The 15,865-nt window shown below is 38.0% G+C and overlaps 1 protein-coding gene across 8 annotated transcripts in view; it reads right to left on the reverse strand.

Moving 5' to 3' along the window:
- ITPR2 (inositol 1,4,5-trisphosphate receptor type 2) overlaps window positions 1–15,865 on the reverse strand; it is a 489,277-nt gene that overhangs the window by 319,121 nt on the left and 154,291 nt on the right. For all 8 annotated transcript variants that reach the window (XM_045061584.1, XM_019834732.3, XM_019834731.3 and 5 more), the window contains 6 exons: window positions 14,566–14,738; window positions 13,463–13,582; window positions 12,902–13,087; window positions 11,527–11,778; window positions 10,127–10,271; window positions 8,519–8,669 (listed from right to left, as the gene is read on the reverse strand). In XM_045061584.1, the coding sequence (XP_044917519.1) occupies window positions 8,519–8,669; window positions 10,127–10,271; window positions 11,527–11,778; window positions 12,902–13,087; window positions 13,463–13,582; window positions 14,566–14,738 (1,027 nt within the window). The remainder of the gene's footprint in view (window positions 1–8,518; window positions 8,670–10,126; window positions 10,272–11,526; window positions 11,779–12,901; window positions 13,088–13,462; window positions 13,583–14,565; window positions 14,739–15,865) is intronic.

Raw genomic sequence — 15,865 nt, forward strand, 5'->3', positions numbered from 1 at the left:
AAGTTGTAAAAAAGCAAAATGACAGAAGATTAAAAGAAACCGTTCAGCTCTGGTTTGGTCTTTTGATACTTTTCTGATATACCGCCTTTTCAAACTGTGGTGAGTTCAAGGACGGGGAGACAACTGTGAAAAGAAATGATGGTGGCGGCCTAGATGCCCTAACTAGGCCTGCATCGTATTCCATGGATAAGACTTTCTTGCTCCCTGTTGGCGGTTGAAATTTGAACCCCAGTTCCATTCAAACAACAAACAGACACATGGAAGGATACTGGCCAGATCACTAAATAAGGAGTTAGACCCAAACCATCCCCAGACTGTATCACATTCTGTACCCTGTTCAATGGAGATGAGACTTACCCTCACCGCTCAGAGCTAACATGTAATGTTCATTAGAAGAATGTAAGTCGTATTCACATGTCTTCCCAAATTGAATGACTCTCTAGGAGAACAAAATACACCCACCCTGCCACAAAAAGTGATCTTAATTAACAGTAGTATCAATCCTTGGATTGTACATCCTTCCGTAAGCATAAAGAGAAAAAAAAGTATAATTTTTAAATAGAATGTAGTTTAAATAAATAAATAAATAAGTAAGTAAGTAAGTAAGTAAGTAAGTAAAATGTACTTTCAAAAGTATATTGAAAATATCTGACTTATCAGCCAGCATATGCATTTGCTTTTAACTTGTATACGTGACAAAAAACAGCACTGCTTGACATAATCCTTCCACCCAAAAGATCAATTACACTGAATGGTGCCTGTGCACTTTAAATCACTGAGAGCAAATGATAGGTATTAGGCAAAGCAAATTGACTCAACAACATAGCCTGCTGGGAGCGAATACATTTGTTTGAAAACAGTATTTGTTTTCTTAAGTGAGTGCATAGCCAATGAAGAGAATTGGATTGATGGCTCTGAAGGTTAGGATCTTCTATTTCATGACAGCACAGGCCAGCGCAGTGCTGGCTCCCAGCGCCTCCATGTGGGGACACCTGCATAATTTTCTGAGCAGGCCACCTCTAGGGCACACAAATGAAAAGTTGCTTCTGAGCCTAGCCACTTCTGCTGAGCGTGCCAACTGAAAACCACCGTGTTGTTGGGCAACACGACCTGGGAGCTACATTCAGACCCCCAACCAACTCCAGCGTGACGACAACTCACAGCGGCACAGAGGTGGGCTGTTACCCAGGACCCCAAAGAGGACAACTTCTGGGATTGCCACTTTTCTAGCCAGCCATCCCCATCGCCTCAAACACTAATTACCGACATCTAAACCTACAGGATTTAAAAAAAAAAAAAAAAAAAAGAATACTGCACACTGTGCATCACACCCTCCTTAAGTCAGGCGCCACTGAGGCCGGCAAGAAATGGAACTCCAGGAACTGAAAGCCCTTTCCTTCTGGACACACCTCTTCCTCCGCTCCCCTGGGTCTGACCTGCCAAACTGCTACCAAACACATTTCCCTGAATGTCCAGCCCCAACTGTGCTGGAGCAGAATTAGTAAGTTGTAAGGAGATCAGAAGGATAAAAAAAAAAAAAAGACCCGGTTCTATTGCACAAAATTTTCCAGACATGGTATGAGAAAAGAAAACTATTATCACATACTCAAAGGAACTGGTTCATCTAGCAACAATGCTTATAAAATTACTTCCTTTTTTTAAAAAAATCTTGCTTTGCAAATGACTTCCAATTGAATAAGGATTCACTAAAATAGGAAAATATAATCCATATCATTTAAGTATAAAAGCCAAGATGATGATACACTGAGTATTGTAATGTGGCCATAATGCTATGGCTCCCATGAGTTGTCCTTTACACTAACAGTTATTTTTTTTTTCCCCCCAGGTACTTTCTGTAGTCTGGGATTTCCTCTCTGGCATCAACCTCTGTCTCATCCTATACCACAGGAATTTTTCCCAGGCCTGAAAATCCTGTCTCCACATTCGGAGATTCCAGAAATGTGTTCTCTCTTGCTTTTTTTATTAAGAATTTATAGAGTCTAACAGAACTTTTGTTAGGAATTTATAGTCTAATAGAACTCAGCTATAATAACACACTTCCTAGTAGAGATGCCAGATAATACTTTAAGTTTGAAGTGTCATCTTAAATACAATAAATCATTTTCCTACTTGGCTAATTATTTCAGTCATTAACTTGTTGTTTTGAAACACTTCCAAAATATGGGAAGAATTGCAAAAATAATACAAAGAACTCCTATAATATCTTCTGACCAGTTTTATGCGAGTCACAAACTCAGCCATATTTGCATCCTTTCCCACCCTCTCTCTCTCTTTACATATATCTTACATATCGTTCCTACACCCTTTAAGAGTTAGTTCCACACACCATGACCTTTTTATTCTCATTTCTTGACCTTTTATTTGGTAAAAACAAGTACATCCTCTTACATAACCACAGTACAATTATAAAATTCGGGAAATCTGATCCACTGCCACAACCTAACGTACAATTCAGATTCCAATCTCACCAATTGTGACAATAATATCTTCTGTAAATGATAGTTTCCCTGATCCAGAATCACATATTGTATCTAGTTGTCATTTCTCTTTAATCACCTGTTAATCTGGAACAGTTTCTTAGCCTTTCTTTATCTTTCATGACATGGACATTTTGAAAAGTCCAAGCCAATTGTTTCATAAAATATCCCACAATTTGTATTTGTCTCATAATTCTTCGTGATTAGCTGGAGATTCTGAATTTTTGTCAGGGACACTTACTAGGTGATGCTACGTCCTTCTTAGTGCATCACATCTAGAGGCACATGACATTGCTTTGTCTCAATTTCCTTTCATTTTAAACTCTATATTTTGTTTACTTACCTTATAAATATCCATATTTATAAGATCCCACACAAAGTGTTTACTTAAAAAAATTTATGAACTGAAGATTTAACCTCAGTGACAATTGTTTTAAAATATTAGCTCTCTGAACTAATACATAATCAAGTGGTACAAACAACAGGAAAACTACTTTCTTATGCTTTAACTCTTAGCAATGCTGCTAACTTACTAGCACATCTTGGGCAAGTTAATTAATCTCCCTGAATATGCTTTTCTATATTGGAACTTTAAAATAAAACTTTCTAAAAAGCTAATAATGCAAGCTAACATAAAATAAACGTTGAACATTAGTAAAAGCAAAAATGATTCTTTGGGAAGGACTTCTAGAGGCTAGTGGAAGGAAGAAAGCACAGCATAACAATGTCTCTCAGAGGTATCATCTATAATTCAATCATAATTGTGATCAAATCATGCTTAACAACAAACTCTGTTTTCTCGCAGATTACATTAGATACCCAATCATAGGAATGTATAAAAAAATAATTTACCCTCTGATTTGCAGATATCAAGAGAAGGAATCTTGAAACTATGGCCCTTAAATTCAAATTAATTTCAGTACACCAAAAACTAGGATAACAGAACTCTTGGGTATTTACTAGTAAGGGGATAAGCACATTCTTTCAGAGTTCAAAAACCTAGCCAAAATCCACAAACTCCTTTCCACAAATTAGGAAAATGTATTTTCCCAAATGAAGAGACATTATGCTACTTGACATACCAGTCTCAAAAGGAAGAAACCTCTGAGTCTTGGTTGACGCAGTATGTATACAGAGATATTTCCCATCAATACAAAATGAACTTTCTTAGAGAATTATAATTGGCTCACAAAAACTATTGTGAATCTATTTTAATACTGAGTAAAATTGTCGTGTTTCATATTTTAATAATGGAGTAAAATAACATGTGTCATTAAGCAGAAATCACACTACATGGAAGGTAATCCATGTAAAACCACTTAGCATATAGAGTACTCAATGAATATTAGTTACCTAGAAAATATATGTAGATGAGCCAACAAATAATTAAAATTATCTAGTGCTACTTTTTACTTGGCTTCCAAGATATCACATTCTCCTGGTATTCTTTATTCACTGGCCTCTCTGCCCCAGTCTCTTTTGCTGACACTTCCTCTATTTCATAGCTCAATGTTGGAGGGTCCCAGGAGTCAATCTTTAGATCTCATTTCCTCCTGATCAATAATCACTCTGTAAGTGATCTTATTCAGTCTGATATTTTGAATGATTTCTATGCATTAATTCTCCCATTTATATTTCCTACCCCGACATTACCCTAAAGTTTCATTCATATACCCAGCTGTTGACACAACCTCTCTACTTGGATGTTAATTCAAACCTAGGAATAATCTCTGACTGTCTTTCTCTTTCCACATCCAAGTCCTATCAGTTAAGACTGTAAAATTCCCAATTCATCCACTTCTCCCCTTGTCTACCACTACTCTCCTAGTTCATCACCATTACCCAATTCCCCGACAGCTTCTTACTATGGTCTTCCTACCACTATGTCCACATCAGTATTCTCTGTTCTCTACTCAGCAGCCAAAATTATCAGATAATATCAATCCCTTCTCAAATCCCTCCAAAAATTGCCCAACAGACTCAACAAAATTCATATTCACAGGTCTGCAAGGCTCAACAATCCAGGCTTCTCCAACTTTCTGTCCTACTATTCTCCTCCTTCTCATTTTACCTCAGCCAAAATGGCCTTCCTGCTGCTCCTCCCACATGTCAAGCATATTCTGTCTCAGGGCTGACCTCCATGACATACGTGGGCCTCTGCTCAAATGTCAGAGGTTGTTCAGTCAATTCTGCCATCCTCCCCACTTACTCCACTCTCCATATTGGCCTACTTTATTTTTCTTCACAACATTATCTGACGTAACAGTATATATTCATTTGTTTATTATCTGTTTCCCCCAGTACAGAGAAGGGAGGGCCTCTGCCTCTGTATTTATTAATTGTCCTCCTTGTGGCTAAGGACTTTATCTTCTTTATTTCCAGTGTGTAAAACAGTGTCTGGCATACAATAGTAACTCAATAAATTCCTGTTGAAAAAATTAACCAATGGTTCTTAGATTGCTGAAAGAATGATGAAGATATCCAGAGATGGGTGGAGTCCATGAGAAAATATGAGAATTAGAAACAATTTTAAAAAGTAAAAAATGCATCTTAGTGGTGCCTGGGTGGCTCAGCCAGTTAGGCATCTGACTCTTGATTTCAGCTCAGGTCATGATCTCACAGTTCATGGATTCTGGCCCCACACTGGGCTGTGTGCTGACAGTGCAGAGCCTGCTTGGGATTCTCTCTCTCTCTCTCTCTCTCTCTCAAAATAAATAAATAAACTTAAAAAATGCCTCCTACAGGGTAGACCTGGATATGACAGTGAAAAGTGCAAACAAGATATTATCAAATTTTGAGAAGACAAAAACTACTTTTCTTTATGGTAATACTCTGAAAGCAGACTGTGAGCACTGGGACCAACAGTCAAGATCAATTTCTAACATTTTAAGAATAGTTTAGTTCAGAGTAAACTGAAGATTATAAAAGTATCACACCAAGAAATATCTTTAACACAATATCTCAACTCCTATGTACCCTCTGGGACTGTTAAGAGAAGCCTCTCACTGATGAGATTCAGGAAACAGAAACAGAATAGTCGATCAGCATGTCCCTGCTCTTTGATATACCATTGCTGTTCTTGGCTTTTCCTTTGCTTTCATTCAGATATTGTCCATAGACTTTTATTTTTATAAAATTTCAAGATTATATACAAAAGATGCAAGAACAGAATAGAACACTTATATACATTCTCATTTTTTCTCCATTTGTTTTCATAGTGCTTCCACCCACACACCATGACTCTCTCTGAATATACACTATACATAATAAATTTATCATGCTATGTCTTAGAAATCACCATTCTGGACAATTTCACCATGTAGGACTTAGGTTATCTTTTATTTACAAAATGTTCTCTTGGATTGTAATTTTTTTTTTAATTTTTTTTTCAACGTTTATTTTTGGGACAGAGAGAGACAGAGCATGAATGGGGGAGGGGCAGAGAGAGAGGGAGACACAGAATCGGAAACAGGCTCCAGGCTCTGAGCCATCAGCCCAGAGCCCGACGCGGGGCTCGAACTCACGGACCGCGAGATTGTGACCTGGCTGAAGTCGGACGCTTAACCAACTGCGCCACCCAGGTGCCCCATTGGATTGTAATTTTAAATACAAGTTCTGCTCCATGGTTTTCTTTTTCTTCTTCAAAGGAGCTCCAATTATTCATATGATAGCTCTTCTTTGCCTTTCTTCCATTTCATCCACTTTCTCTCTGACTCTTTTTACTTGTTTCTCCATATCACTGACATTCTCATCATTGTTTTCCTGCCTTTCTTCAATGGTTCATATTACACTTTCATTCTAATCTACTCTTTTGATAATATAGTCTGTATTTCTAAAAAAAAAAATAAAGTCTATATTTTATTCTATTTCTTTCCCAGATCCAATAAACTTTCATTTCATTTCTTCCTAGTTTTTTGGTCTATTTCTAACATTAGTTTTTGAATCTATGATTCAAGGTATTTTTCACATCCCAATGTTTGTTTTAAGATAGTTATTTCACTTTAGAGTCTCGTGTTATAATTTTTTTATCTTTTATGGTTGTTTTTCAGAGAAGAATTTCCATCAACTGATATGTTTTGATTTTTTATTCTATTTTGCTCTTACAAGAGTTTCATATAGAGGAGGACCAACTTCATATCTGCATTTCTTGGACAAGGTTGACAATGTGAGCTGGTTCATGTAATCTTTAGTTCAAGATCACCCTCTCCTGTCAGAGTGGTGAAGTGCAATTTCTTTAAAGTTTGGCTCTTGGTGGGGGGCAATGGAAAGGAATCATGCACCTTTCCTTCAATTTTGTGGTTTTCTTTTATCTTGTGGTACTCAGGATTTTGCCACCTTGCTTATTTTTCCCTTCACCAACAAGATTCCAAAGGGTGCCTCTCCTTCATCCCTAGGGATAAACATTAGCCCTCCTCTTCCTGAGAGGCATTGCATTTCCACAATTTCTACCTATGCACTGTTAAGTCCCTTCATCTTTACTCAGTGCTCTTATCCACCTAGATTCTCTGTCAGTATTTTCACACTTAGCATAGACTTTCTCTTTCTGAGGGTGATTTGCACACAATCCCTTCTTGTCTCTTCAGCCCAGGTTTTCCAGAACCTTCTGACTGTCTACAAAGTCTTGCAGTGAGAACCTGGGAGAGAGCTATACTGAAAACTGATGCTACTTTTCTACTTACACCTGAAGTTTGTATTGTCCTCTTTCTTCTTGTTCTGCTGAAGGTGAGGGATTTATGTGGTTTAATTTGCTTCTTATTGATCTCTACAGATTTTTGGAAGATGTAGAGATTCTTGAGATTTAGGTAGCAGCAATTAATTACCTCAGCTACCTGCAAGTTCCTCATTTATAATCTTAACCAGATATTTCTTCCTTATGTCTGAAATTACATTTCTGGTTTCACTTTTTTAATCCTGTAGTGGACACTATAGTGGCCACACTGTGCTCCACCCATGTCCCTTCTTCAGAGCTTAGGCACCTATTCCCCCAGTTGTTGAACATCATGGTGCTGACTTCCCACTATGCCTCTCACTAAGAGTGACCCCTGGCCGAAGGGAACTACCTTACCCAAGGGTACACTCCCCACTTCATAATAAAACCATCAGTCAGTGGCTGGCTAATGCAAAAACACAAAACTCAGCACCTTTGCCTTAATCTGTGACAACTACAAAGGGCCAGCCCTGCTCTAGGGCTCCCTATAGGATGAGCTGATTTGTAAGATGTACCTACAGGGTGGATCAGCTCCTCCATCTGCCCAGTCCTACCTTCCTCACTTCCTTGCAGGTGTATATCCTGAATGCACTCTTCAATATACTGCCTGCAAGCAATTCTCTACCTCTGTGTTTGCAAGGCATCCAACCTAAGCTAATCACCATCAAAAGATTTTTTAATTGGTTAGGAAACAGGCACTGTTGGAAGTACCTTGAATATATCGTAGGCATTCACTAAATCTCACAAGGAAACTGTGAGGAAGATACTGTTGCTATCATCTTCATATCTCAGACAAGAAAAAAAATAAACTCTTAAGAGAAGTACCTTGCCTAAGTTAACAAATGGCAAAGGCAGGATTTGAATACAGCACTCTAACTCAAAAACCCATTCTCTATACTGCCTCCCACACTGGTTTTGCATTCAGTGCTTCTCTGGCACAACCATTACTGTTCCAATTCTTTGTACATTTCTATTCCCTGCTATGAAGCATAGCCAGCATATGACACATACCAAACTGATCACAAATATTAAGATGTTTTTGATTCTTTAATACGTAATATTTTCACTAGATTAGCCGTAATATTAGTTGCCAAAGACAGAACTCATTGATCTATAAATTTTTCTTTCAAAGCTTTAACTTAACAACAGAGAAGAATGTTTAGAAATCCAGCCTATTAGCACTCAGTCCTATCATAGGATCAATTTTCATGTGTACACATACACTAGCAGGTACATGTTAATAACCACTTCTCTGTAGATATGTTTTCACCTTACCTCCAAAAAGATTATAACTTTTCTTAAACATTCTTACCTCCATCTTGAAATTTGCTCAGTCTTTCAAAATACGATGACATGGGGACCTGTACAATATCTAGGATAGCCAGAAGTGTTCTTGTTAGCCTTAGCAATTCACTGAAGCTATAAAATCCAAAGTATATAAGATTCCGAGCCAAATGGACCACCTTAATAAAGAAAGGGAGAGGGGTGGAAAAGAAACAAAAAACATTAGAAACTGAAATTAACATTGGTTTTTTTATAGCATCTCAATTAGCGCAGGTGTTTCTAAACTTTCTAATTCTTTAACACCTAGGAATTGAAATGCCTACAAAAGCAACCACTGAACTCTGATTTATTCGAGCTTATGATTAAATCTAAATAGGGCCAGTTTGTCATCTCTATCAAAACCCAACATGACAAGATGAGGCATGTGGTCAACAGCCAGTAAGGAAGCCAAGAAGAGAAGATTTTAGGTGTATCAAGGTGTTTAAAGAAATTTACACTGGAATGGTTTACTTAACTAAATATTAACCTATTTAAGTCAGTAGGATACCACTTAATAAATGGTTACATTAATGAGTTACTTTAATAAATGGATATTATCCATGAATTTGTCCAGAAATATATGTCCCTATGCTGCTTTGTGGCTTTCTGGATACTATAAGGCAATCTAGGTATGAAAGTTTCCAGATGGTCCCCAAGCTATGGTCTTCTTTCACATTGCACCAAGGATGGTCTGTGTGACCAACAGAATATGGCAGAAGTGATAGCACGCTACTTCCAAGATTAGGTTATAGAAGATTGCAACTTCCATCTTGGGGGCTCGCTCTCTCTCTCTCTCTGTAATGGCTTGCTCTGAGTGCCATGCCATAAGGACACAGGCAGCCTATGGAAAGGCCCACATGGCAAGAAGATGAAGTGTCTGGTAAATAGCCAGCAAGGAGGTAGGGCCACCAAGAAACACATAAGTGAGCTTAGCAGCAGATCACCCAGCCCCAGATAACTGCAACCCCCGTCAACAGCTTGATTACACTTCATAAGAGTCCCTGAGCCAGAACTACCCAATCATGCATTTCCAGATTCCTGACCCATAGAAACTGTGAGATAATAAATGCTTGTTCCTTTGGGCTAAGTTTGGGGGTAATCTGTTACACACCAGTGGATGCCTAATACACCAGGTTATCAAGTAATGGCATCTATTCTCTCGTTTTGTCACTATATTCCCCAAATGATATTAAAACCAAAGGTATTTCAATTCAGTTTAATGAGGCTAAAAATTTCATTTCCATGAGTCGGGGGCAGGGGGGGATGTATCCAAACAAATTACAATGTATGCAAACTGTCTTTGTTCATTAAATGCAACAAAGTTTACATAAATGAACGCCCCCCCTCCAAAATCCAGGAAAATAGTACATAACAGATAATTGTAACTAAAATATTTTGTATTGCACTTCAGGTATAATTAAAGCATCAAATCTATCTTTTAATCCATGGCAGAGGGATCATACCTTCATCAACTAAACTACCCAATTACCAAGACATCCTAAATATTAGAGGGAAAAAAATCTTTGATGCTCAATGTATCTACCTTTTCACAGAAAAAACTGAATAACCTCACAAATGAATTGTTTTTATAAAATACCTCAAATGTCAGTTTGTTTTTTTCTTTATCCCCAAAAGGAAAGGGCTGATTTACAACTTCTTTCAAGTATTCTTCAACAAATTCCATTGTCAGTGCAAATTTCCTCTTCATATCATTTCTGGAAGAGTCTGTTATAGAATCATATCTGGGAAGGCAGGATGAATATGAAGCAAGTTAAACTGACTGAAATCATTTAAAACAGGAAAATATATATACTTTAACCTCCTGGCTTCTGAAGTTTAGGTAACTTAGTTACCTTTCTAGATGTTTCTACCATAATACTAAACACTTAAAACATTGTTACTCCTATCATAAATATGATTTGTTTATTGGTTTCTAAAATAATGTTTCTATTATCAAGAGTTGGGGGCACGTGGGTGGCTCAGTGTGTTAAGCATCTGACTCTTGACTTCATCTCAGGTCATGATTTCACGGTTCGTGAGTTCAAGCCCCACACTGGACTCTGAGCTAACAGTGCACAGCCTGCTTGGGTCTCTCTCTCTCTCTCTCTCTCTCTCTCTCTGCCCCTCCCCTGCTCCCTCTCTCTCTCCAAAAATAAATCAATAAATTTAAAAAAAAGAGCTGTCATTTTCCTCTCCAAAAAGAGCATTTTTTATTTTATCTTTAAAAATTTATTTATTTGTTTTTGAGAGAGAGCACCCACGTGTGCTTGCACGTGCAATTTAGGGAGGAACAGAGAGAGACAGGGAGAGAGATAGAGAAACCCAAGCAGGCTCAGCACCTTCAGCACAAAGCCTGATGTAGGGTTCAAACTCACAGACCAAGATATCATGACCTGAGCCAAAATCAAGAGTCTGGTGGTTTTCTGAGCCACCCAGCCACTCTCCAAAAGAGTATCTTATTTGCATTTGAAAGACTAACAACCTGGGAATGAGCTAAATAGGTGATGGGGATTAAGAAGCACTGGGTATTGTATGGAAGTGTTGAATCACCATATTATACTCCTGAAATTAATATTACATTGTATGGTAACTAACTGGAATTAAAATAAAATTTTAAAAAATAGTAAAATAATAGGAGTGCCTGGGTGGCCCAGCCAATTGAGCTCCAACTCTTGACTTCAGCTCAGGGCATGGGCCCCACACTGAGCATGGAGCCCATGCTTAAGATTCTCTCTCTCTCCCTCTGCCCCTCTCCCCCTCTCATACTCTCTCTCTCTCTCTCTCTCTCTCTCTCTCTCTCTCTCAAATAAATAAATAGATAGATAGATAGATAGATAGATAGATAGATAGATAATAAAACAGTAAAAACAAAAAAGACCAAAACCTGAGTTTGAGCACAGAAATGCCCTTCCATATACTTCATTTCAAAATTGAAGACATTTGATTTCAAGTTCATCTACTAAATTTAAAGTCCTCAAGAAATTTTTCCAAACATACTCATGAATTGTGATCTTTGTGGGGATTTCTGTCCAGAGCCTGGCATAGCGAACAGGTACCACAGACTCCTGGGGATCCCGGTCAACATGCATGTGGAGCATGAGGCGACAAAAAGACGCTCGGAGGTCAAATGGCAGGCTCTCATCCGACACACACCGCAGGATCAAATCGACAGAGAGCTGCGTAGAAATCTGGTTTATGGCCAGATACTGGCGATCTAAGCACATCCTTGCAAAGAGGTTTAGCTGGTACCTTAAAAATATTAAGCATATTACATTATTTGTCTTATCTTGAAAAAGTTCTTAAACAGCACAGTATCAGTCAGTGTCTCCTATCTACTTTTATGACACCAAAACTTCCAAGGGTCTGTCACACTGGAGTCAAGTTTTTTTGGTGGTAAGTGATCAAATGACAACAAATACAAGAAATTGTCTCTACGCCTGTTCAAGTTACAATTTCTGTTACTTGTTCCAGCAACATGTGTCTGATGGAAAGTATCATTAAGCTCTCCATTTTTGGTTTCCTAGGATTACAAATACACTAAGCTTGAAGGCTATGGATAATGGCTCATGTGAAACCACCTCTCGCCTTCCCAGTCCCACTCGGCTCTGGCTCTATTATCTACATTCTAACCTTAGATCCACTCACTTCCCAAACCAAATGTGACCAATCCAGACGGCATCAGTTAGGCTTGGATTCGTCAGCCTCCAAGATCAAGAATTAGCCTTGGCTTTGTTGCGATCGATACCTGTAGAAACCAGGGAACATGAAGCATGCTCTGCCTTTCTCAGATTCCTGCCATTTGGTCCTAACTTTTCCCCAGGGCATCTGCCGGGGTTTCTATACCTTCCACTCAAAGATACCAGCTAAGTTCTTGCTCCCAAAATACTGATCACCGGAAACTACCATCGCAACTTCTGCTGCTACCTGTTTCCAGTGAACTTTCATAACCAAAGATACCAGTTTCTCTCCAGCCCTAGGTCCCCACGTATTCATAAACACAATCACACTCCCACTGGCTAACTTTCTCCGAGGCCACCTCTGCGGCTGGATCAGCACACCCAGCTAAGTACCATCTCTCAAGTCCAACACTGGAGTCCCAACATGTCTCACATCTGCACCCACTCCAATCAGTAATGGGGGAAATTACACCAATTCGAAATTAGTGAAAAATCAGAAAACTGCAAGTGGTGTAGGTGGAAAACACAGATATTGACTTTTATTTTGAATATTTTAAGTAATATTACATATTTTCACTACCTTAGTTTTGACAGGATTTTTTAAATTTCCTCTTCCTAGATATATGACTTCCGGAGGTTTCGGAGAATCTTCTCTCAATGAATATGTAAGATTGACATTTATGATGATTCTTTACCTGTAATAGGTAAGAACTTCCAAATCAGCTTTGGTGCCCTCTTTCGCTTCTTGTGCAAGGTGTCTGATAGCTTTGCCGTGAGGTTCCTTGTTGCTGTCAATCCAGTAGAGCCAAACTTCTTCATCATCAATGTCATCTGAAAGGATGGAGCTCTCCAGGGGGTTGTCTACTTGCATTGAGACCAGCCTTGAAATAAATTATACATACAAAATCTATTAAGAAGCTTACTGACAGGGGCGCGCCTGGGTGGCTCAGTCGGTTAAGCATCCGACTTCGGCTCAGATCATGATCTCACGGTTTGTGAGTTCAAGCCCTGCATCGGGCTCTGTGCTGACAGCTCAGAGCCTGGAGCCTGCTTCGGATTCTGTGTCTCCCTCTCTCTCTGCCCCTTCCCCACTCATCCTCTCTCTCTCTCTCTCTCTCTCTCTCTCTCTCTCTCAAAACTAAATAAACATAAAAAAAGAAATATGACAAATATTTCACAATATTTCACTCACAAATATGACAAGGAGCTATAATGCTTACAAATGATGAACAGAAAATGATTCCTCCCCTGCTTACTTAGTTTGAATGAGAATGTCTGCATTGCCTGGGCTCAACATAAATTTACAGATGAGTTCTTGAGTTACAGGTATAGCAGTAGTATTAGACACACACAGATCTGATAAGTAATCCAAAAACCTGGCAAAAGAAAAAAAAATAAGTTGAACAGTAAGAAAACACATTTCATAAAATATCACAATAAAAATATGGTCGGGGATATAATGAAAATAACTTTTTCTATCTATTTTTAATATTATCTCCATGCAACATTTTTTAATGTGTTGCTTATCTATTGCATCATTAGAAACAAACTAAACATCCAATTATTTGTGTTTAATACAAACCTTGTTTCAAAAAAGGATATAAGTTTGCTTCTATTTATTTGGTGATATTCATCCCAGAGCACTGTGACTTATTACATTTAGAAAATTATTTATCTGCCCTAAAATGCACTATCCAAGAATTGGATAACAAAACAAAAGCAGATGAAAGCTAATTCTGTGAGTCAAAGCCCCATTTCTACCTTTTAACATTTACTTGCTGCACTACTTAGTAAAGAAAGCTGTCAATGTGCTTGATGTTTCTGCATTCACTTCTCCCACATAAAGCAGCATGGATCAATAGAAACTGAATTGGATGTAATACCCCAATAGTGAGAAATATTACTATATTTTAAATATGTAATAGTAATATAGTATTTCTCACTATTGGGGTATTCTTGGGCAAGTTACGATGTAGGCTTCTATTTTCTCATCTCTCAAATATGGCTGACCATAGATAAACAGCCAACCTCACGGGATTGTGTGAGGACTTACATAAGACAATGTACACGAATACATTTTGAAAAACTGTAAGTACTATACAAACATAAGTGATAAGAATGGAAGTCATTTATATTTAACTGTGTCTATAAAAGGTTTCCATCTCCTACGAGGTAATAAGTCTGTGATACATGATTATTATAACAGCAAGCTCAACATAATTTTGTCCATGAAAGCTAATGGTGTGAAAGAACTCCAACTTTTACCACATTCTAAAAATAAAGCAAAAACTCTTTTCCAAAAAGCAAAAATAAAGCACTGTCCCCACTAGTAAAGAACACTGCATGAACCACTTCAAACCTTGGCTCGCGATTTCTCCTGAGTAAACTGACAAATGTTTCTATTTCTTTTGCTGTGATATGTTTCTCTAGTAGTTTTCTGTTGTTGTGCAACAAAGCTGTGATGGTATCTTCTGCCAAAATATCATAGCCAATCTGGGACTGCATGACACAGAAATTCTTAGCAATATATTCCTGCAAAGAAGAAAGACTGTCAGAATGTACTGCAGGCAGCTTAGAAATAACAGGTTCTATTAGAGTCGGCAACATGGATTAATGTATTCATAACAGAAAACTCACTCAAATGTATTGTCAAAAGAGAAACAATAAGCCCTCAGTAAATATGGCTTTTTGAGAAAGGAAATAAAAACATATGAACATATGCCTGACTTAAATTGTAACAGAAAATTAAATACCAAAAATGTTTAACACGCGTGCTTACGTTCTGAAAGTATAAGTGGGAAAAATAAACATAAGCCTAGTTAAAATAACAATTTCTTATGATGTGGTAACTAAAGGTTTTACCAGCCTAACAGAGGCCTTTCTTCTACCTCACAAAAAGTCATAACTGACTGTATCAAATAATAGAAAGAAAATGACTCTCTGATACTTTGTTTATGAGGCATGAGATCTATACTGTTACATGAAGACGCCAGGCAGACTTGCGGTGATTTCTTTTTTTGCACATATGCCAATTTGTTAAATCTTCTCTTTAAAACAGTGGTGAAATTCCATACCATTTTTTATCTTAAAAAGCTACCAAACAAGATAATATGATTAATCAGTCACTTTATGGACCAGATCATTCATCCAATAAATATTTCTTGGAAGCCTACTATATTCTAGGCTATTTGAGAGATTAGGCATATGGTGGTAAACAAGATAGATGAGTTCTCCTGGAGCTTATATCCCAGTGTGCAAAAAGGCAGTAAATGAGCCAATAAATATGATCCTTTTAAATGTTAATAAGTGAAAGAAAATAGAGGCATGGGGAAAGGTGACAACCTCAGATGGGGTAGGCGCTGAAGAAATGATATTTGAGCTGGGATGGAAAAGATGGGAATGATAAAAAGGAGACAGTCATGGGGAGAGAAGCCATCTAGGCAGTAGAACCATGCTCTTCACGTTCTATAAACAAAGGTGGCCATGGTAGCTACAGACTAGTAACTATGGAGAAAGCTAGAGCTGAAGTTGGAGAGGTTGGTCCTTGAGACCCCTGGTAAAGGACAAAAATGTTACTCTAAGAGCAAGAAAAGGCCATTGGGAGTTTCAATCATGCGTTATTTAATCTGCTTCTCATTCTTCACACTGACTCTCCTATA

This window comes from Felis catus, chromosome B4 (genome assembly GCF_018350175.1).
Source record: "Felis catus isolate Fca126 chromosome B4, F.catus_Fca126_mat1.0, whole genome shotgun sequence".
In the NCBI taxonomy this organism is placed as follows: Eukaryota; Metazoa; Chordata; class Mammalia; order Carnivora; family Felidae; genus Felis; species Felis catus.